Source organism: Chelonoidis abingdonii, chromosome 2, assembly GCF_003597395.2.
Source record: "Chelonoidis abingdonii isolate Lonesome George chromosome 2, CheloAbing_2.0, whole genome shotgun sequence".
NCBI lineage: Eukaryota > Metazoa > Chordata > Testudines > Testudinidae > Chelonoidis > Chelonoidis abingdonii.
Window position 1 is genome coordinate 182321804 of NC_133770.1, and position 23382 is coordinate 182345185.

General features: G+C 39.3%; 1 protein-coding gene across 1 annotated transcript; it reads right to left on the reverse strand.

Moving 5' to 3' along the window:
* Positions 1–5193: 5193 nt before the first annotated feature.
* TFAP2A (transcription factor AP-2 alpha) lies at positions 5194–20184 on the reverse strand. The gene is made up of 7 exons (XM_032785886.2): positions 20071–20184; positions 18428–18862; positions 15333–15384; positions 12896–13127; positions 11337–11455; positions 9073–9214; positions 5194–7139 (listed from the first exon to the last, which is right to left on the reverse strand). The coding sequence occupies exons 1-7, from the start codon at positions 20095–20097 to the stop codon at positions 6851–6853; spliced, it is 1296 nt and encodes a 431-aa protein (XP_032641777.1). The 5' UTR covers positions 20098–20184; the 3' UTR covers positions 5194–6850.
* Between the last annotated feature and the right edge of the window lie 3198 nt (positions 20185–23382).

Genomic DNA, 23382 nt, shown 5'->3' on the forward strand with positions numbered 1-23382 from the left:
CTTAATTGGGCCTAGCACTGAAGTGATCACGGACTATCTGTTCCATCCACCCTAGTTTCCCACCTTCTCTGATAATTCCACTGAACCCAAGAGCCGTGTCCTTCACCTGTAGGTTTCTAACCACAAGTCACTCCCTGCCACATAGTCCTTTTTCTTCTCAATCTACACTGACAACCATAAAAATCAAGTCCTTGTTCTACGAAAACATAGACTATTTCTTGGGAATATCTCTATGACACACACACACACACACACGCATCCCACTCAATTTTCCCTTACAATGTTTGTTTTGCATGATAAGATAACAAGGGTATATAACAATGAACAATAAATAAAGGGTGTTAGAAATAGGCAAGGAAGGTAAAATAACCTGTTTGAAAAGAAAGTCTGGAGATACATTGCAGGGAGCAAAGAAAAGTGATAGAAACAGAATTTAGAAAAGAAACAGAATACAGAATTTTGCCCCCAGTAGCTACAAAAAAGTTCTTTTCAAATGTATTGTCCAAATTTAGCCTTGCAGATGCACTTCCTTAGACCTCAACTTTTTGGATTAGTGTGTGTGTATGGAGGTAAAGGAAGAGGACATCATTATTTAATTGCCTGAAACAGAAGGAAGTGTTAGCACAGTAACTTACAAAGTTAAATAACTGTAATAAATAGATAAACATAAGTCCTTATGGTTCATTTTGTAACTTAACAATTCATATTCCACTGAAAAATAACTTCACCATCATTTATAACATTTCTATGTCTCTGCGCTTGCTATAAAATATTTAAAAGAATATTACAAAAATAAACAAACAAAAATGGAGTGATCAGGCAAGCAACATGTTTTTACTGGATCTTTTGTCCATAGGGGAACTAATGAAAATTGCCATACAAAGCTCACTTTCTATTTAGACTAAGATTTGTACATATGCACTCATACTTCAGCAGTTGACACAATGGTATTTTGGAACAGGTTTAATTTTCAGAATTCAGATTGAAAAATAAAGTGATTGGTGTTTCCATTATGCAATCAAAACTATCTTTCTTTAGCAAAAAAAAAAAAAAAAATTCTACCATTATCTCAGCGCACGTGTTTAAAATTGTCTATGCAACCTAGCTATGTAACTCTCAGTCCTCCCATCATTCTAACAAGAAAAAAAATTGAGGGAAAAGGACCTTTAGTAAAATAGGGCCCTGGTTTAGCAAGGTACTTGAGCAGGTGACTAGCAACATTTAAGTCAATGGCACATCTCAGGTGATTAAAGTTTGACAGGAGTTTAAGAATGTTGTTGAATCAGGGCCTAAAAGAAAGGAGCAAATAAACATCTGTGAAAATTGAATGCATTTCTTCTTAAACAATAAGCTTACTATGGTTTTCTATCTTGTTTTCTGCCCCCAGTGACGATAATCTAACATTTCTGCATTGTAAAGATGTTAGACAAGAATAGTTGGCTGTTTTCTTCCATTTAATTTGAATCTGGATCACGCCATCCACCCCACATCATAGTTCCCTGACTAAACTGGTGGTAGTGGTGGAATACTGGCCAAAATAAACCAGCTGGAAAACATCAGGATTGCCTCTACATCTGTAGTAGCATCAATTTAATATTGAACCCGTATTCAAAACTGGAAAAGTGTTTACATGTTATTTTAATTGCCCCTGTAAAAGTAAAAAACAAACAAATCCTGCTTTTTTCACCCCATGTTCCTTGTCCTCCCCCCCACAAAAAAAAAATCCCATAGTGCACATAAAGTTTAAATGCTTTTAAAATAGATCAATGGAAGTTAAGTTGCATATATATTCATTTGCAAAGGGGGGATATTTTAAATTCTTTAATAGGAAGTTATTAAGAGCAAACCAAGTACATAATCATCAAATGACTTTATAAAAAATCTACTCCCATTGATCATGCTAATCTGGTGCCATTGCTAGGTTATTTTTCTGAGATTCAGGTTACTAAACCAAATATTGCCAATAGGGAACACGTAACCTGTACATAAGTGATTTAAGAACTCAGGGGTATGGGTTTTTTTTTCCATTGGCGATAGAAAGAAGGAACACATTTTACTAATCCCTGATCATTTTCACAGTCATTCTTGCACCTGTAACTCAAATAATGAAGCCATTTGTTATTTATATTGCACTTTTCTTTCCATTCTAGATCTATAACGATCTGACCCGATTTTATAGCCCTGACACTGCCCAAGACTTTCGTGGACTTCCAGTAATTGAAGGATATAGGATAAAATCTTTAACTGGGATGAAGCAGATGTTGGCTTCATGCTGTCCTCTAACTTGATTATTCTTTGGACACGTTAGGCAAGCATTAGTGATTGATAATGACACTAATTAACCCCTTTCCTTTCCAAAACAGTAAACCCACTGCCAGCAGGATGCTGCAAACACCACATATAAAACACTGCATATATCAATATCTATTTAAAGAAGATACTGCAACTTCACTGCTGTATGTTCAAGAACATTTACTTCAATAGAAAATTAGTAATGTTGAAAAATTAGGTATTAGAGGTTCCTTCTTCTTTAAGACCATGAAACAATGTCATAAATGTCAGTTATAGTTAAGTTACCAGGACTGAAGGAAATATAGATTTTTATTTCACTAGTAATATTTTTTCATCATTCATGTTTGTTTATTTACCTATTTGTTTAGTCAGTTTGCCCTATCAGCTAGAAAGGGCTTCATCTAATTCTTCACTTGTTCCAACATTTGTTGCTGTAGTTCCACTTTCTGAAAACCATCTATGATGTATACACTACTCTGAATTTGGATTTAGCTGAGACATTAAATAATGTGTGAGTTAAAGCAGGAAAGAAAGAGATGCGTATTATAGAATTTAGATTTTAGGCAAAATATGAGTAAACAATCAATTACTTGATCTGATTAGGAAGTGGAATTTATCACAGGCAATAAAGAAATCCCCTTTAAATGTAAGGATTTTGATAAATGAATATTCCTAGCAAGTGAATAAAATGTATTCAATTAACTAAAAACCTCGTGCACTTCTGAACTGAAGTGGAATCGACTGTAATTGATTTATTTGAAACCAGAGGTTAAGGACTGAATTAGCTAAGTACAACTGGGTATTTCAAGCCACTGACTTCTCAAATGTCAAATCCCTTCTATTTTAAATATTATTTCAGCTGCGGGGCATTGCTGTCCTGATGGCTGTTCCACCAGTTAAATCTCAAATTATATTAATATTCGATTTTTGTAGGTGGGGTAGATTATGATGTAAAGAGGAGGGTGCTAACTATTCATCTTGAAGGAGCATTGTGTTACCTTTTTTTAATAGTATAAATTAGTATAGCATGGCAGGAATGGTCTAGAACTCCTTAACACTCAACCATTTACCCTAATTTCAACAAATCGGTAAAAAAGAAAAAAAAATGTTGTTAGTATATAAAAGCATGACCTAGAATTTCACTGCTGAGCATTGATCACGTTAAAAATACATCCAAAGAATACTAAAGTAATTAACATGTTTTAGTAACTGCATGTTGGTCACCAAGAGGCCAAACCAAAACAAGTATAATTTCCATTATCTCATGTAAACTCCTTCTTAGAAATAATTAAGAGATTTAAGCAAGTTCACTTAATTTCTGTTTTCTGATGGGGGCAGGGGATAGTGAAGCATGAGGATACTAAAAACAGTCCACTGTAGTCTAAAATAACTAATTATATTTTAAAAACATTATTTATTATGACATTATAATGTTCTAGCACAAGAGGGCTTTATACACTGGCCAGTATAAAACGATTATATTGGGTACAGGTTTCAAAAAGTAACAAGCATCTGTAAATCCAGATATGAATGAATGGTATTTAATAAGATTGTTTTCGTTTTAAAATGAGTATTTATGTGTTGCTGTAGAAAGAGCAGCAATGTATTGCTGTTTATGGATGCTATTGTGCCTGAGGTTAGGATCCCACACACAATCTGAGATGCAGCCAAGAAAAACAGCCCTGATAGACAATGCTTCACTTCACCTGCTACAATACTGTGCATTTCATTTATGTCAAGAATATGTACAGTTAGGGTTCATTCACCTCATTATTTTGTTACATCTACTTTCCAGTTAACCAGTCTTTCTTGGAAATAATAAATAACTGTTTTAAAAACAATTGCAGCTTTGCATTCAGATGATCTACTTTCATTTTGTATTAAAAAATATCCACCATTTTTATAAACTGGCTGGCTTTCGAAAATAGAATTTAGATTCCACCAACTCTCTTCTACTTGGCAAAATTGATTTTATATTGCCTTCCAGAAGTAGATTACCAAAGCAAAATGAAACATATTGAGCGTTATCTAATGCTTTGCTTCACCAGCCCTACCAAACGTCAAACTATGTGAGCAAATGTTAATTCTTGTTGCAGATTCATTGTAAACACCTCACAGTTAACCTCCTCCTATTCTGTCTGAGGAAAAAAAACACACCAGAACATCAACATCACTTGGAATGTAAAATCTCTTAAAAGGCACCTTCACATTATAAGCTATCTTAACAATCCTTCTTGTCACATAATATAATGCAAGAGATTCTGACTTCTCTGTTTGGGCTAGACAAAACAAGTTGAAAGAAAAAATTATCTCATTGATTTATTAAAAACAGACCTACAATTTGTACATGTTTTAACATTTTTTAAAAAAAGTTTTTAGCAAATTTCTCTTTTTAAACGCGCTCAGGGGAGGGGAGGGGGAGAAGAAGGTTGAATTTTAAGGTTAGGATTTCAGCTCCCTGTAAACCTACATTGGCCATCTCAGCAGAGGTCCACCAGTGTGTTCCACTAAAACATAAAATATTGTGATAAATTTGAAATAATTTGTCTTCCTCAAGACTTAACTACAGTCCAGAAATCTTTAGATGAGTTTACTTGCCAAAGACTATGGAGCAATTTTATTATTATTATTATTATTATTCAAAGCTATGTGTTAATAGAACCACATTTCACAGCAATTAATTTTCAGTATTTACTTGGTATGGATGGGCTAACATTTTAGTTTTATATATATATAATTTTGTGCAGTGTATATACATCATTAAACACAAATAAAAACCTAGAGGGTCAACATAAATAAAATAAAACTTTATTTTTTTTAATAAAATTATGTTTTGGTTAAAGAAAAGATAGCGTGTCATTTCTTTACTAGTACAGACAATTTTTTATCCAAAAGAATACATTGTGTTTTATTGTGTCATTTGTCTGAATACAGACTCAGTGGAATATCTAAATGATACCCTGCTCTGAACTCCAAGTTGAAAGTAAGTTTTTATTATACTTGAGGGAAACAATGGGTTCAGCTGCTTATTGCAAAGAGCAATTGTCAAGGGAGAGTTAAACTCAATTACTGTAACCATACTGAATAAAAAATACTGCCAAGAACAAAAATACGCCTGGGTAAAGACAGCCACTGAATAAAAAAATCGACATAAAGCGTATCAAATATTTATTTATCTGGGCAACAAAGGACTATGATACATTGACAGGCATGGAAACTACTGCCAGCACAACTCAATACAATACAACTATAACTGCTTCCAATATGGCCAGTGGAAATACAGGATACCAGGTGGTCCCAAATATTTGAAGTTCTTTGAGGGGGGGAAAAAGGGCAAAGAAAAGAAAAAAACTAAACCTTGATCTAAAAGACAATATTAATTTATTGCTCTGATGATACTTTCAGGAGGACAGTGGGTGAAAATGAACTTTTTTTTTCCACAACACGTAATAGTTGTAAAACCACTAACGTTTAAAAATCTTGCCTGGATCCAACATCACTTTATTTTTTTTCTTTTTCAATGAGAAACTAAATGTAATACTAATTATATATAAAAATTCTATTTTCTTTTGTTTGTTTAGCTGCTTCACTGTCGCCTTTAACATGCTACAACAGGGTTAAAAAATGATGAATCCCAGAGAAAAACAAAACAAAACAAAAAAACCTCTGATTTCTAAATAAGTACCATGAACCACATGATGAACTAAGAAGGGAAGATTTAAAACCCACTAAACAAGAGGTAAACAAGATCACCAGATAAATAAAAAAAGGCTTAAAACAGACTCACCATATTTACAGTTCCCATTAAATTACACATAAATAAATATATACATACATAAACACTGATTCCCTTATATAATAACTGTGAATCGTGTCGCAATAGAAAGTTCAAGTTGGTCGCTTTACCTTGAACAGGAAAAAGTTCTACAACTGAAGACATGACATGGAATTGCAGGTGTTTTGTGTTCAAGTTTATTCACAATACTGATAAAATGTCATCAATCCTTTTTGCCTTTTGTTTTTCTTTAGGTTTATTTTTGTTTTGTTTTTTTTAATATGGCTACAATCTTAACTGAAGTTTATGCAAGGGGAGTTGGTGATTCAGTCCGATGAAGCTCATAGATTTATATTTTAGTATTATTTATTAATTTGCTTTTATTTCTTTTTATATATTTTTAGAAAAAAAGTTCCTTTTCCTTTTGTTTGTTTTGCTTTTTTTCCTCTTTTAGTTTTTGTTTTTGTTTTTTTTTAAAGTTCACAAATTCAGACAGAACTTTTTTCTTTGCTGGCTCCATCGCCCATTTCTGTTCTCTCAGGCTCCAAACCGGGGTAAGGAGGTGTGGGGAAGTAACTGGGAGCAAATGAAGTGCTGAAGGCTGGAAGGGAGGAAGGACAGCATAGTCCTGCAGAGTTAGAGAACAGGATGGGCAGAAGGGCATTGATTTTGTTGCTGTAGCCTGGGGTGATTGGAGAGGGAGGGAGGGAGCTAGGAGGGGGATGGATGGATGGATGGATGGATGGATGGATGGATGGATGGATGCAGGAAGGGGGGAAATCCTCACTTTCGGTGCTTCTCCTCTTTGTCGCCGCTTTTGGTGCTGTTGTCTGTGTGGTTGTTGGGGTTGTTGCTGAGGTACATTTTGTCCATGGCCTTGAGCGCCTCGGTGAGATAGTTCTGCAGGGCGGTAACGGCGGCACACACCGCAGGGCTGCCGAATCCATGAGAGATGAGGTTGAAGTGGGTCAGGCAGCTCTGGATGCCTGGCTCCAGAATAGGGTTGGGCCGAGAGTTCCCCAGGGGAGATCGGTCCTGAGCCAGCAGGTCGGTGAACTCTTTACAGATCTGTCTGCAGCACAAATGGAACAGGGAGAGAGAGAGAGATGAACCATTGTTGTCAGCAGCCAAGCAGTGCAGTCTTCCTGCTAGATTACATAAGCCTTCAGATCAAGGGGACTGCTCCCCCTGTACACACATAGCCTCTCTCTGAGTCACACACACAAACTCTGTCTCTCTCACACACACATACATATACACAAACATCTCTCACTCATGCTGGCACACAGACAAGCAGGTCTCTCTTTCATCCCCCCTGCCACCTCTCCCACTCACAGATGCACACAAACATTTCTTTCTTTCACACACATACACACACGCTTCTCTCTTTCACAATATACATATACTTTTTTCACACACTGTTTCTCTCCCACACACACATGAAGAAATTTCTCTCTTTCACACTCACGCACACATTTCACTGACACACACACACACACACTCAAACATGCACATTTCTTTCACTCACTCACATTCTCTCATGTATCCTTACCCTCTCATATAAAAACTCTCTCACAAACACACCCAAAAGGCACCAAACATTTCAAATACACATGTCACAAATCACTCTCCCACACACACATACACTAACACCACAGACAGTTCAATCCTACACAGGTCATCACAATATTTCTATGTCCCTCCTCCAATGTTGTATTTTGATACATTGTCAATATGCAGCTTAGAGTATTTCTGCAATACGGAACAGGATATATGGTGTGTAATATTGAGAGGGAGGCTCAGGTATTTATTTGCCTTGTGGATAGGGTGACCAGACAGGAAATGTGAAAAATCAGGACAGGGGGTGGGGGGTAATAGGAGCCTATATAAGAAAATGACCCAAAAATCGGGACTGTCCCTATAAAATCGGCACATCTGGTCACCCTACTTGTGGATGATCCTGTTTTTGGAATAGGAGAGATTTATTCTCTTCTCCACAAAGCTAGACAATGGCTGTGGCAGGAGGAAAGCCAAGGTTTACTGGGTAGAGGCCAGAGAGGTGAAGTTAAAGATTTAAATTAGTCTCTTAAAAAAATTATTATTATATATAGTTTAAATGAGACTTTCTCCACAAAGGCCAAGGTGACACTGGCTGGGATCCAGAAACTTCCTTTCATGCGGTGGAAAGGAAGGATACAGGGCTATACAGACCTTGTGCAGAAGGTATATTTTATATTTCAGTCACTGCACAAATTGTTGAGAAAAATAATACCTTATTGCACAGATTAGAGGCGTTTTGAAACAGTTTGTATTCTAAAACCTCTGTTAATCTCTTCCAGCCATAAACTGTCTCCCATCCTCTGCCTGTGCCCTCTGGCACTGTGCCCTTTAGTGACATCTCCATTGGTAATTAAGGGCTACTAAACAAGCCTTTTAATTTCCAGCAAACATATCAAAACAATCATTTTCTTTTCACACACCACCAGGAAGCCTAGTCAGCCCCACCAATGATAAACTTCACTTGCATTTTAACTGCACACAGATTGTCATTTAAAATATATTTGTAATATCCCTATATTCACTAAGTAACAGATCTGCTTAGAAAAAAAAAAAAGAACCATTGCAGATTTTAATGAATTGAAATCAGTTTAATGTGCCAGTTTTATTTTACAGTCAATAGAAAACCTTCCCCTACTGCCTAAATTGATAAAGGCCCAGCAAATGTTTTCCTTTAAGGAATTATTGTTTTTTCTTTAAATAAACATCCATCCAAGATTTCACAACCTGCTTTCAAGAAAATCTGCATAAACTCACTTTAGAAAATAAAGCTGGTTATATACTTTTTGCTATAATATATACTGTGAATGCATATTCACAGTCTTACAATCTGCAAAATCATTAGCCAATTACTGCATGGCAAAAAACCAAACAAACAAAAATAAAAGCCCCCAAACGTGTGCTTTTCTTTACAACTCAGTAACACAACAGAAAGGTAAATGTCTTACTTTGTAGCCAGAAGCATGTTTTTTCTTGTGACTTGCTCGTTTGGATCGGAATGTTGTCGGTTGAGAAATTCAGCAACTGCTTTGGCAGGAAATTCTGTCTCACAGACGTACCCAAAATCTCTAGCTAGATGCACTGCTTCTCCTGAAAGGGGGGTGAGGAGAAACGCACAGCGAATCAATATACACGCACAGCACATAGGGCAAAGTAGATTAGCAAAAGCTATGTAGTACGTAGTATTTCACTTAGACTGTCTCTTAAAACGTACTGCCTAGTGTACAAATTAGAGAAATCCTCATTTTATGAATTTTCTTTACTGTAATTTAGGTCAAAACAAATATATATGTTTTAGAAATGAAAATACGTGTGTATGCATTTGTACGTTTAAATATCTCACTAAGTAGATACAGATACACAGAGTATATATTTCATTTTTAACTATTTTCTTTGGAAATACATATTTGCCTTGACATTACATATATGTTCTTTTACATTATAAAAATGATTAGTATTGATCATAATTACTCCTAGAGTTCTTCTAAATAGAATGCATTAAACAGCTAAGTGTTTAAAATTTAACTTGATCGCATATAATTATCTGTTCCCCCCAAACGATTAAGCATGAGAATTTAGGGTCATTCCACTGAGTCTGTCTGTTTTGTTGATTTTCAAATCTTTGGTTTTAATTTCCTGAACCAGTTGTTTTTTACTGCAGGGCTTCCTGCCATTAGCTCCAGCTCCGGAAGAACGCATGCGCCAATTAGAGCTTCAAAGCCTCAGTCCAGTGAGCTTGTTTCCATAAAATGGAGCGGATCATAAACAATAACAGTACTCTAGAAACTGCCTCATCGCCACGGGACTCAAAGCCCAAACAATTTTTATATTATCATCCAAAAAAATTATCTGCCATTACCAGTTTATCTGAAAAATCAACCCATAGTTCTTATTTTTTTAAATAATTCCTTAAAGCCCTCATATGTGGAGACCACATAGAATAACAGATGACTGTAAAATACTCTCCATCTTCATTAACATCACAAATAATATTAGCATCCACCAAACCTAGACTTTTTGCAAGTTCTCCCATTGTTTATTTTTCTTAAACTAGAGTGCTGGTGCAATTGTAAAGCCATTTTAGATTAGAAAGACTTACACAGCAATAAAAATATAATGGATTTAATAACCAAAGTGATAATATTGTATTAAAAATCAAGTCTGGCAATTTTATATGTTTTTACTTCATCTCTTATGATAAAAAGCAAAAAAATAAAGCTATAAAATCCCTCCTACACAACCAAACTTAAGCTAACTTAAGCATCCTTAAAAGTACTTTACAGACTCAATCAAAATCAGTGTAAAGGAATGTCAAAAACAAAACTGGAGAGGAGGAAAGATATTTTAGACTGACCCAGATTTATTTCTTGTAAGCAGCTGTGACAGAGTAACCATTTTTAACCAAATGATTGCACCTCTTTCAGCTTTCTGGATTAGAAATACTAAAGCACATGAAGCCTGAAGGCTTAAAGAAGTTGCACCTTTTCATCTGAGAGTAAAACAGTGAAACATGGCATAATAAAACAAGCATATGTTCTAAAAATGAGAACCAAAAGAAAAAAAAAGAAATGTGGGTAGGGGAAGAGTATAACTTTGAGGTTTTCAGGACACTGTTAAATCATGACTTAGGTCAAGGATTCCCAGATTAATTCAGGAAGCAATGGTCTCGCATTTCTCAAATGCAGATGTCAGAATAACTTAAATGATTTACTGTTATGTTGTTTATGGGGGGGAGAGACTTAACTTTGAGTAGCTGCAGTTCTTGAAATTTAAAAACGCTTAGTCCTTAGTGGTAGACAGAGGACAGAATGAAGGGACTGAACCCCTTAGCTGAATCCTGTATCTTTCACTCACATAAGTAATACTTATGGGCCTGATGCTGCAGTCCTTATTCAGAGAGGAAATTCCTATAAGCCCATACTTGCTCCCACTGAAGTCAATTCACTACAGTGGGATAATTCACCTGAATAAGAATGCAAATAGCACCCTGTATGTGTGTATATATATATATATGGCAATGCAAAGTATGCAAAAGATATTTAAGAACATTTCAGGTTAACATAAATGACACAGTTACAGAATGAACATTTTCCTCAAGCATGAAGACTAGACAAAATAACTTCGTTCAAACAAGGAACATAGGCCTGAAAAAAAATGGGGATTTACCCTATTAGGCAAAAAATGAGCCCTTTGCAATCTTTGAGTCACTTACCCTCCACTAGTGATGTGAGCAGGGTGACATTAGCAGCTTTACGTCTCCCGGCTGGCAGGTTTAATCCTATTTTGTCCAGTTTTTCTCTCAAAGATCGCCCTCCATTTTTAGACTTTGCCCTGTTTCACACATAAAAACCACTAAGAACATGACTAATCTGCACCAGGTCATATTTCAATTCCGTAAAAAACCTCCTAAAATGTATTAGAAAATAATTTTAATGAAGGGACATTTAGGAAAGTTTTATGTCAGGAAAAGCTAAGAAGGAAAAACAGGCAATTAAAGCAAAACTGAATACAAAATTAACTGAAAAGGATATATTTTGTTTGTGGTTATATTTGAATGTTGAGTGGTTTTAAAATGTTTTCTAAACTACCAAATCAATCCATATACTAACACAGGGGTACTACAAGATCTGTTTGGCCAAAGCCATAATCATTTTAGAGCTCTTAACACATTACTACCCCTAATGGGAACTTTGCTAAAGTAGATTTATTTGCAATATAAATCTTTTGCTTTGAGCAGGGGATTGGACTAGATGACCTCCTGAGGTCCCTTCCAACCCTGATATTCTATGATTCTATCAATATCTAATGCATTATTTAGCAGACTAATCTAAAAGGTCAAAAACTTATGTTACCATTACAGAACTTCACTGTATTCAGCAAACAGATTAAGTTCTAAATACCTATCTACTATTTTCAACAGAGACAGGTTAAGATAAATTGTTTAAATGAAGCGTCCTATTAATTAATTCTGGATTTTATTCCCTTCCCAAGTGATCTTTAATTGTATAGATTAGATTATAACCTCTAAGTAACGAAGAAAGAAATCACCAATGAATGGTTGTATCATTTGACTATAGAACCCAAACTTTTTTTAAAAATTACTATACCAAATTTCTCATTGGGTGGGGGAGGAAAGACGGGGGGAGATGAGGGTATCTCCTGCATCCTTTGTGTATTACAACACACACACAAACGATTACCACTCGGGATCCAAGCATCACTTTAAAACAAAATATTCCCCTTTGCAGTATCCTACCATAGCAAGTAGCAGCCTTATATAGAAAGGGTTTGGTTGTGGTGACATCATTATGTGGTGTTGCATCTGTTTGCAAGAGGCCTTGCGTTTTATTAGTGCAGTTGTAGATTGGACTGTGTTGCTATGGTTGCAGTGACCTCATGTGATGATGCTGATGAGCGGTGGCCTCTCCTGGTGGTGTTGCAGTTGTTGTCAGTGGCCTGGTGTGCGATGGAGGGCTGACTTGGCTGCAGCGTGGCTGCAGTAATCGCAGTGGCGTGTAGTGGCATGTGGCATGGGACCACCGGCAAGTGCTGGCGGGGGAGGCACCTCGGCTGCAGCCAGGTTGGGATGCTGCAAGGGCCCTGGCACTGTTGCACATGTGCTGTGCTGGGTCACCGCTTCGGAGCCACCAAGCTCCGGGGGTTGAGCACGGAGAACGTGCGTTACAGCAAGTAGAGGCCCCCCCAAGCCGTGCGGGGGGATCTCCTCTCCCCCCTCCTCGCCCCGCCCCTTTGGCTCCCTCCTCCCCTCACCTCCGGAGCACCCCGCCCAGCAGGGACGCGTTGAGGCACTCGGGCGGGGAGAGGCGTCGCTGCACTTCCGCCACCGTGACCTTGTACTTGGAGGTGGAGCTGAGCAGGGAAAGGCGGCCCGGCACGGAGCAGAAGACCTCGTTGGGGTTCACCACCCCGCCGAAGAGCGCGTCTTTGTTGATGGGGATGGCGGAGACGGCGTTGCTGTTAGACTTGGAGAGGGACACGGGGCCTGCGGGGGGGAAGCGCGGCATTAGGGCCCCGCAGCGCAGCAGCAGCTCCAAGCCATGTGCGAGCTGGGACCCGGGCACCGTGGGGAGAGGAGCTCGGAAGGGGTCGCGCTAGGTCCTGTGGGAGTAGGGGGCTGGCGCTGTTTTGGACTCAAGCGAGCCAGTGAATAGCTGCAGTCAGTGCAGGCTCCGCTGCCACGCTCTGGTTACGGAGAAGAGCCCCACTCCAGGTTACTAAAGCAGCTGTGAAGCTGCCTCTCTCCCTTCGGGGGCTGGGCAGTGACCCACTGATCAGTGCCCAGGACCGAGGGAGGGGGAGGTGCTTTAGCCAAACCCGGTTCCCAAGGTTTCCCTTTGCCCTTAAATGCAAATAATAACGAATAAATGGACTTGCCCAAAGATTTCAGGACTAGTCAATTGTATTTTTGGTATCTGGAAGCCCACGTGCCCCGCACCCCCTTTGGTAAAAATCCATTTATAAAATCTAGAGCCAGTCTAATAATCAGGGTGCACATGTGCTTTTTCCTGAAATAAGCTAGGCCTTAGAAGCAAGTTGGTATGAGCCAGCCGCACAAGCATGTTTTCAATAGGAAGGTCCCTGTAAAAGTGGTGGGGATATTTTAGAACTGGGGAGAGGGCAATTCACAGGAGTTTTCAAAAAGCAGCCAGCTGCATATTAATATAATACAAAATACTAGGCTGATACATGTATTTCAGTACTCATAACTGCAAAAGAGAGTGAGAACCTGTGCCTTAACTTGTGCTCCCCTGTTTTCGATTTGTAACACAAAACATTAATGTATTTTGATGCGCCTGTGCAGGGATCACCAGTAAAAGAAACATTGAAGAGCGAATTACAGCACCTTCCATGTGACTGAATACATCTGCCCAGAAACCTTGCGTGTTTAACTACATATCTACTGAAAATAAAAATCATCCCATAGTCCTCCCCCTACAACGCAGCCAGGTTCAGGCCATTGTTGGAATAAATTCAGGGCCACCAAAAAACGTACTGAGTCCTTACATTAGCTAGTATTAGTAAACACAACTGAAACGTGTCCAGATTATTTTGCATGGAATTTAGGTTGCATTCAAGTTCCACAGGGATACATTATAAATGTTTACTCTCTTTCTCTTTTGTCATGTGTGCTGCTTTCCTCCCTACATCTTTAGTGGGGATAGTCCAAACCTATGGGGGGGCTCTAGGTTTTGGATAGATCACTTGTGACATTAATAGCTCTGGGGAGGCTAATAGAGACAATAGGAGTTAAACGAACTCTTGAGATTACTAATAAAAGAGCCAATTATCATGTCGACTTGGAAAGAGCATCTCTTAAGATTTATCCCTTTCACATCTAATTTGACATGACAAAGGCTTCACAGGCAGAAAAATGAAACTTTAAACTAGCTTACTGTATACTGATTAGAATAAGAATGGAGAACTGCTTTATATAGCATCATCCTCTGGTGGTGCACAGAATACCCAAATATTACCTTGCCAACAAAATACAAGCATACTATTGCTCAGAGCAAATAATAGCTAAGCATTCAACCCAATAAGTTTTACTCTAACAGCTCACTAAACAGAATCCAAATGCAAACCAATCACTTTCCACCTTTTCATCAAGAACCAAAAACTACCTGGAATAATATTTTCATAATCCTTGGGGTCCTTTGAAGGAAGATGGGAAACCAGATTTTAATGAAAGCATGAAATATCTTTTACACAATTAGGAACCATTTTCACAACCACTCCAAAAGAACCACGTCTAAACAACCTTCAAGTGATCAGACTAAAGAACCAAGCACCTTTCCTACAAAGCCATCTACCATTTTTACTTATCATCCTCATTTAAAAAAATGGAAAACATTTCTTACCATTTCAGAACCCCCAAATTCTCAACATCGATAAATAATGCCACTCAGCTGGATTGATTGGTCTAATTATAAAAGTGAAATGTATTATAATGAACTAAAACACTGGGTCTGAGGTAATATTGCAACATTTTCTTGGAAACTGCGAACGGTGCTACTAAATGAAGGCTGCTTTCAACACTGATGATCTATTTTATTTTCCATTCACAACCTTTTAGTAAATTATATTTATAAGAGAGAGAAAAAGAGGAGGGGGGGGGCTTAGCAAGTTCTCTCTTCAGTAGTACCCAGCTTGTGAGGACATGCTTGGAATGCTAAAGGAAGTGGCTTACCTTTCTTAATTACAGTTTGATCTGGGATGTTAATACCCGGGTCTTCTACATGCTGCAACAAAAGAAATACACAGGGATGTAAATGTATAATCATAACAAAGGGAAACGAATGTCAGGAAGGTTGTGTGTGTGTGATCAATTATTTTTTCTCTTCCCTACAATTTATAGGTAAACATCTGATCTCTGTTTATTGGGATTTGGATATTTCTAAATTAAAGAAAGCTTAGATTCCTCCCCCTCTTTTCTCTCCTTCAAAATAAAAACACCAGGAGTTGCCACAAAGTGCAGTTGTGACCCTGAAATCTAAGTCACCGTTTAGTTTTGTACCTCAACTCTTTTTTAAAAAATCCCTATTATAACAGCAATCAAGTACGCGAAGTCATGCTCCTGTGCCTACTGCAGCGAGGGCAAAGGAAAACACAATGGAAGCTAGCGGGAGAAATACGGGGGGGAACTCTGGAAATCATTTGGAAACATTTTAAGGGAGGGGGTGCGAGAAAGAGGCAAAGCATTTGCACACGTTCACTGTGGAAAACAGGCGGGGGGCGGGGGGGAATCATTGCTTGAAACGAAGATCAGAAAAGTGCTATGAAAACAGAATAAAGTGTCGATGTTTTACTATTGTCCACTAGCAGGTTTTGTTGTTTCTTTTACAGATGGATTTTATGTGCCAGAGTCAAAACGTGATTAGAAAGTAAAATGAAATCATGTTTTCTAATTCAAAAACTGACAGACAATATAATGTCTGGCTGTGTTTACAAATTAACACCAGTGCTGCTGAGATAGAAGATTTCGCAATCGTTACAAAACACAGGCATTACCATTTAAAAAACTATTACTTCCTTCTCTAGTCTTTGTCCAACAATAATACTGATTCTAACATTTTCCATTCTGTCTTGGATTTATGCTCCTGTTAATTGTGCCTGATCTCAATGATTCCGGGTGGATGGTACTAAGTTGCTTTATTACAGGTTTTATTATACTCAATGCTCTCATTTGTAACTTGCCTAAAGTGCTTCTGGATTTAAGTATAATTAAATTGAGAAATGTTCAGAAATGACTACTGCTGCAGTTCTTGTGTTTTAACATATATGGGGAAATATGATCCCTTTATGCATGCACCCTAAACCCATAAAGTAAATGTAGTGTGGCATAATACTTTTATTTGTGTTATTTCTACACATATTCCATACAGCGAGGACTATTAAATTTAAAATCCCACAGAGATATTTATGATTAAATAATTTGCACCATCTACTGGATTTTCTTAAATATTTAGCCGTGATTTTTTATTAAAGGTTAACTGTTGCAGCAACGGGAAAATTCAGAATGATCTTTTTCCTGACCCAAATTCCTTTAAAAGAACGTTTGGTTTTGCCTAACTGAATAATACTCTCAGTAGATACATTCTCTTATTTATTTTATTCGGTTTTATTTGCTCATGCATCCTGCTGTTTCAGTTTTACAGAAAAAAAAAATGACTGGACTAGTTTAAGGTTTTACACCAGATGGCATTTGGCTTTCACGAAGTATAGCAGTGATAAGAATTCATAGGTGCTTGAAAGATTCATAAAATGATATGCACTTAAAATATCTGTAAAAAGGGGTCTCTAAGACAGTCCACTTTACCAAAGTACAATTGCAGGAAGGGAGGATTCAGAGAAGTATTTTAGGTCATGCTTCCACAGTAACTATGACATGGCAGTCAACAAATTAGTTTCTTCTAAATATTGCCTTCATGACGTTTTATTTCAAGTTAAAAGAATCGATCTGTTTTCAACGGATCCCAAATTGCTTACTAAACCCTCCACTTTGGGAAATGTATGCGTTTATTGCAAAACTGCTAAACATAAGCAGCAATTTTCTGTGGTTAATTTAGCCAGAAGAGAGCTGTAATAAATTCACTATTTCCCCAAGTATAATTTACAAAAGCTTTCAAAATGACCAAAAATAGGTAAGTCCATCTGAATATTATCCTTGCAACATGAAACTGTACTCATTAAACTGTCAACGGATATATTGTTGTAATATTTGATCCTGTAATTTGGGATGGCATTTTAGCAAAAATCACATCCAGATACCACAATCCCCCTCCTCCTTCCCCTATAACTGAAGCGGCTTTAGCCTCTTAGCGGGAGCTCCATGAACTTTAATAAATTTATTGGCAAATTCTGTCTTTTTTTTCAGGGAGAAAACCAGAAATATGAACTTTGATCACAAACAAATTCTTTAAATCACGTTGTACTAGAGTGAACAATAGCCATCTTGCACTGGAAATAGCCAACGTGCTAATGTCATGCTTAATTAGAAATCATTTTAAACTGTATTTATTGATAACAGAATTAGACCAAAAATAATGTATTATCCAATAGTCTCTAAATATTTAATTTAATATAGGGTGTAGGAGGTCTGGATAGAATTTGATAACCTATTGCTAATGATTTATGAGGTCATCCGTTAGCACTCCAGCTAAAAGAAGAAGGCAGCATTTTAATATACCTCCTCTCTGATTTGTCACATAATTCCTTTGGAGTAGAGAATCTGGTTGTATCCTCTTACAACTTTAGACGTCATTGTACCATATGCCAACTCTGTAATCACTAAGAACTGATTTTTCTTCTTAGGCCACTTTCTTCCACTTTATTTTTTTATCTTTGGCTGGGAGGGCATTTAATGAGCTCTTGCATTTCAGGCTAATGTTTTTTTTCCCCCAAGGCACCGAGCAATCCCAAATGCAAGGCCCAATGGCGGGATTAAATATTCCTCCTATGGTAACAGTTTATTGTCTTTGAAAATGAAAGATATTGCTAATTATGACAGTAATTTGATTTATCTGTATTTTAGTGGACACTGTTAAGGCAGAGGAGGTGTGGGTATAGCTGCAGGAGCCTATTGTTCTGGGAGGGGGGAGGGGGGCCTGGCATTTTTGGTTTTGCTGTTGTTTAGGTTGAATTCTTTCCGTGTGACAAAAGCCTTTCCACTCTTTACACACTGCCTTGGGTAGGCAGCTAGAATTTCTGCTGAGAAAAGGCACACGCTATGACCTGCGCTTGTATTTGTGGGTGAATAACATAGACTGTATGCATCCTCCTTACCGGTACATCTTCTATAGGATGAGGTATCGAATGGATAGGAATGTCTCCTAGTCCTGAGCTGAGCCCATGGGGTCCATGCAGTAGATCCTCGTGCCGCCGGTAATCCCTGCGAGGGTCCAGGCCGGATAGCTGGTGGGGTAACCCCCGGTGTGTATGTAAGAGCCCGGCCTCCTGGCTTTGTCTCTGTCCTGGCCATCCTGGATGCTGGGGTTGAGGCTGGGCATGGAGGGGATTCAGGCTATAGGGGTCATTAACGTGGGAATAAGGATCTTGAGACTGGGGGTAAATGGGCTGATAAGGAGGAGGGAAATATGGGGGCTGAAAGTCAGCGTTGGGGGTGTGGGAGAGTGGAGGGGCGCTGGTGTAGGGAGATTGACCTACAGACCCCAACTGCGGTAACCGGGCTGTCCCGTTGCTGGTGCCATCGTGACGATCCTGAGGGGGAATAAGAGAAGAGAAGAAAAGAAAAGATAAAATCAAACTGTTTACAGTAAAATTGGCTTGTAAATTTCACCCATCCAACGATCAGGCAAGATTTGCAATTCATTTGCTGCCCAGCGGAGAAAAGCAGACCTGGAGATTTTCCTGTCTGTGACTTTTCTCTTTACATTGTGGCAACAAAACTAGAAAGAAATCTTAAAAAAAGCAGTCCATCCCAGTGGAAATGCAGTATTTATTTATAATAGATACTGCCCAGAATTCCTATTCTTACATTGGAACATGAAACTTATATTTTAAAAGATTTTTTTAAAACGGGCATTGTTCTTTAAAAAAAAAAAAAAAACAACCTCACGACTACCAAAATGTATTTTGCTGGCTTTAAACAGAACTAAAACAATATTATTGTTTAGATTATCTTTAATGTATCTAAGAAAAACACAAAAAATCAAAGAACACTGCCATTTTATTACGATTAAACATAGAAGTGTGTCTAAAATGCTTGAAATAAAGAAATCATTTAAATTACAAGTTTCACAAATGTTTAAACACGGTATTATGATATGCCTTTTCACCCTCATTCAATAGATATGCGCTGCTTTCTAGAGATTTATGCTACAGGATACAAATTAAATGAAAAATATTTAATTGAGGTGGAAAGCAAATCGAAGAAGATAAAATAGTGCATAAATAATGAAAACGCAGGACATCTTAAGACACACAGCTGGGTAAAAATAAACAAAAATAAAATGAATGCCATTATTGTGTCCGTTTATAATTGGAAGAGGGGGGAGGATTACTAAAGAAAAGCCCATAGGTATGTCTAAGATAAATTAGTAGCCCCCAAAGAGGGGAGGAGAGATAAGAGAGCTATCATTACGTGATATAGATTGTATAGCACATGAGGTTATTATCTCGAAAAAGGAGAACAGAAGAAATACTGAATATAGCCCAGTTACAAGTGGGAAAGTGAAGAAATAAAGGCGATATGGTATAAACAAGCCTTTTGTAGTTCATTTGAGGCAGCCAGGAGAAAAAAATCTAAAAGATTGACTTGGAGGGAGGTGGGGGCAGAAATATCCTCGTAGGAAACCTGGGTGTAAAATCCAAAGTACCAACATCATCATCGACAAACAACAAGGGGGGAAAAAAAACCAAACAGAACAAAACAAAAACCCCTAAGATATAATGCCGAATCAACTCACCATAGCTGAAAAACTGTGTACTAACATCTGCGAAGAATCTGGGATAACAAGTCAGGGTAGAAAAATCAGAGAAAAGTGCCCCAATGTGCACCCACACACACTCGCACACACACAAAAAAAGAGAAGTGGTAGAAGCCCAGCTCTACACTATGACTACAACAAGACCACAACGCCAAGGCTTCTCATGCATCGAGGAAGCTCTACTATAATCCATCAGAACTTGAACAAATTCCTGATGCCCTTCATTTGATGTTGAACAGGCGATCTCTATCCTGTCGTGATATTAGAATTCAAAGTTTTTTGTGTGTTTGTTTCTTAATCCTTTTTTTCCTCCTCCCTCTCTCTCTCTTTTCTCCTTCTTTGACTTAGCTGCTGCTCCACTTGAGCTCCTAATAACAGAGCTCTGCTGCCTTCCTTGAGACTCCTAATAGCAGATATTCATGACTATTAATATTACACGAATACTTAATAAGGGAAGAATGGCTGGAAATCGAGCGTGAAGCGAGGAAGCAACTCAAGGCAGAGTCTGTTCTAAATGACGTCCATTGAATGAAGAATCAGTGTATCTAATCAGGGATGGGGGAGAGAGTGAGAGAGAGAGAGACAAAAAGGGAGAGAGAGGGAGAGAGAGAGAGAGGGGACATGCTGCTGCGTCTGACGAATCACAGGAAAGGGGCAACATTTTAAAAGGTTGCAGGGCATGCAAAAGTGAAAGAGAAAGAGATGCAGGGAGAGGGAGAGGGTGGGAAACGGAGTGAGACGGGGGGAGGAAAGAGGATAATGGGGAAGGGAGGAGAGGGAGAGAGAAAGCGAGTGGGGGAATGGGAAAGAGATGGAGGAAGAGGCAGGGGTTGGGAGAGGGAACCCCCAAGTCGGCATTAAAGATCGGGGCACACCTTGGGCTGCTGGTGAGAGTATCCTGCTGCCTCAAATGCCAGGGACAGCAGCTGCTGGGCTCCTGCTTCTCTCTTGGTGCCCGAGCCGCTCTCGGGCCCTTTGCTGCAGCCTCCGCCGCCGCCGCTTTTCAGCTGGGGCTGATCCGCGGGGCCAAGCTGCTCTCCCGCCGCCGCCGCCTGCTGCGCCTCGCTCAGCCGCACCTCCATGGTTCGACGGCTCCGACTCAGCCCGCCCCGAGAGCCCGAGCGAGAGCGGCGGAGAGGGCAGGACCGGGGCCCCGGGCTGCACCGCCGCCTCCTCCGCCTACCCCTCTACCTTCGATCCCCTCTTTGCCGTTCAGTCCCCGCTTGATCCCAGCGAGGAATCAGGCAGGAGAGAGGCGCCGGGGCTCGGCCCCAGCCGCGTCCTTCCAAGGAGTCCCGGAAGCGAGCTGGGAAACTTTGTCTCTCCCCCTTCTCCTCTTAGCCCAGCTCTGGTGCCGGCTGGAGCCGGCCGAGGGAAGCCGGGGAGCCCCAAAGTGCATCCGATGAGCTTCCCCTCCCGCTGGGAGGATCGGGGGCAGGGGGTGTTGCGGTCGGGGGGAAAGGGGAAGGAAAGGGAGGCGACTCCCGGCTCAGGCAAGCTGGGGCTCCCAGCCCCGGCACAACCCGTCGGACTGGCTGTGCAACTTCCAAACAACAACTCCCTAAAAGATGACATGCCTGCTCCACTTTCCCGGCCGGCTGCCGCTGCTGCTGGCGGACTGCGGGGTTATCATAACAACAGGCACTTCGCCTCCTTGCATGTTACTACAAAACTGTGCACACACCTAACCAAATAAAGCCTTAATCCCGCGCTGAAAAGTACATCGCCAGGTCTCCGCCGCGGCACGCTGCCGTAGAAAAAGTTGCTGCCTGTTTCTCTGTCACCTGGTGAGCTGATGCTATCGCTTCTTGTCACGCACAGTGCGGCTGTGACATCTCAGGAGAACGTGTGTCACACATGTATTGTTATGATTATTGTTGGTGGTGTTATTTTGAAAAGATCCTATTCACTATCCCAGGGTCGAATACCATTCTGTTCAGAGCGAGTACGAAAATCTTAATTATTGCCCTGCAAGGACATCTAGAACTCCTGTTTCCAAGCCAGAAAAAGACACCAGACTGAACTGCTATTTCCTCTCGAAGAAAATACCGAAACTAATACACCAGGGCTTCTAGATCCGCACCTGGATTTAGCACCTCCGTGCAAAGTCACAATAGCACAAGACAACAAAAGATACTTACCACCAAATCCACACGCGCACAGTTACACACCGATCCAGGGTGAAGAGGAATTGCCTTTCTCCTAAACCAGTCGAGAAATATTTTTTTTGGGGGGGGTGGGTGGCGAGAAAGCCCGATGCATCACTCATATAAAGCTAGCTTCTGATTCCCAGTGAAGACAAGTTAGGACTGCACCCAATCTATTCAATTTGTCATTTGTAGACAGAATCATCACCCAAATATCAGCCCCACACTAAAATGTATTTATTTTAGTAATCTTCGAGTCTAGTGATTCGCCGGTTCCTTTCTATTTATATCATTACAAAAAGAAGCCAGCGGATTCTGAGGGAAATGAAAGACCTTGAAAGACCAGATTAGGGTTTCGATGTGTATATTCTTACAGAGAGTACAACAAAAATATTTTTTAAAAAGCAGCAGCACCCTTTATTACTCTGTTTAGATGCACTGCATACAGCAACGTTTGCGAAACGTTAAAATTTGACGGTTTCATTCTGTCGATTTGTTCTGAATATTTTTGTATATATCACTACACCCCCCTTTCTCTCTCCACAGACATGTATACTGAGTCGCTCAAAGTAAAAAAAAATCAAGTGGATTTTATTTTTAAAGTTGTTAAAATAATAGACTCAAAAGCTAGGCAATTAATTAGGAGGCTGGGTGTACGTTCAAAAAGGTTTAATTTTAGTTCATCCACTGACTCTTGATCATTTTACAACTCAGTTTTACTAACTAGCCCTTACACCCAAAATATCATTTTTAGCATCAGTCTTTGGCAAATATTGGGATCCCTCTGGCATCTCTCGTGTAAAAATGATTATTTCCTCTTTTTCTCTTTGCCTTTTCATTCATCCATTCGTCCCTCCATACTGATGGATGGAATTGTTATAGGGACTACATACATGATCTAGCTACAGATGCTATTATATTCTCCGGTTTGCTTTTTTCTCATATACTTCTGACATAAGCGATTTTCCAACAGCCCCAACGTTCCTGGTTAAAGGCTCCCTAGCCCAATGCCATTGTTTCCAACTGTAAGGCTGCAAAGAAGACTGGCGAAGAAGCAGAAGTTTCCTAAACGAAATTCACGGATCGATGGATGCTGCACGGTCCCATTCACAGCTGCTGGGCCAGTTGATTGCCCCCAGCCCAG

Bases quoted from the DNA above. Each gene is read 5' to 3' on its own strand.
- TFAP2A (XM_032785886.2), bottom strand. From the start codon at position 20,097: ATGTTAGTACACAGTTTTTCAGCTATG. The intron at 18,863-20,070 runs GTGAGTTGATTC...ATTCCCCCTCAG, and splicing joins TACACAGTTTTTCAGCTATG to GATCGTCACGATGGCACCAG. The intron at 15,385-18,427 runs GTAAGGAGGATG...CTTTTGTTGCAG, and splicing joins ATCCTATAGAAGATGTACCG to CATGTAGAAGACCCGGGTAT.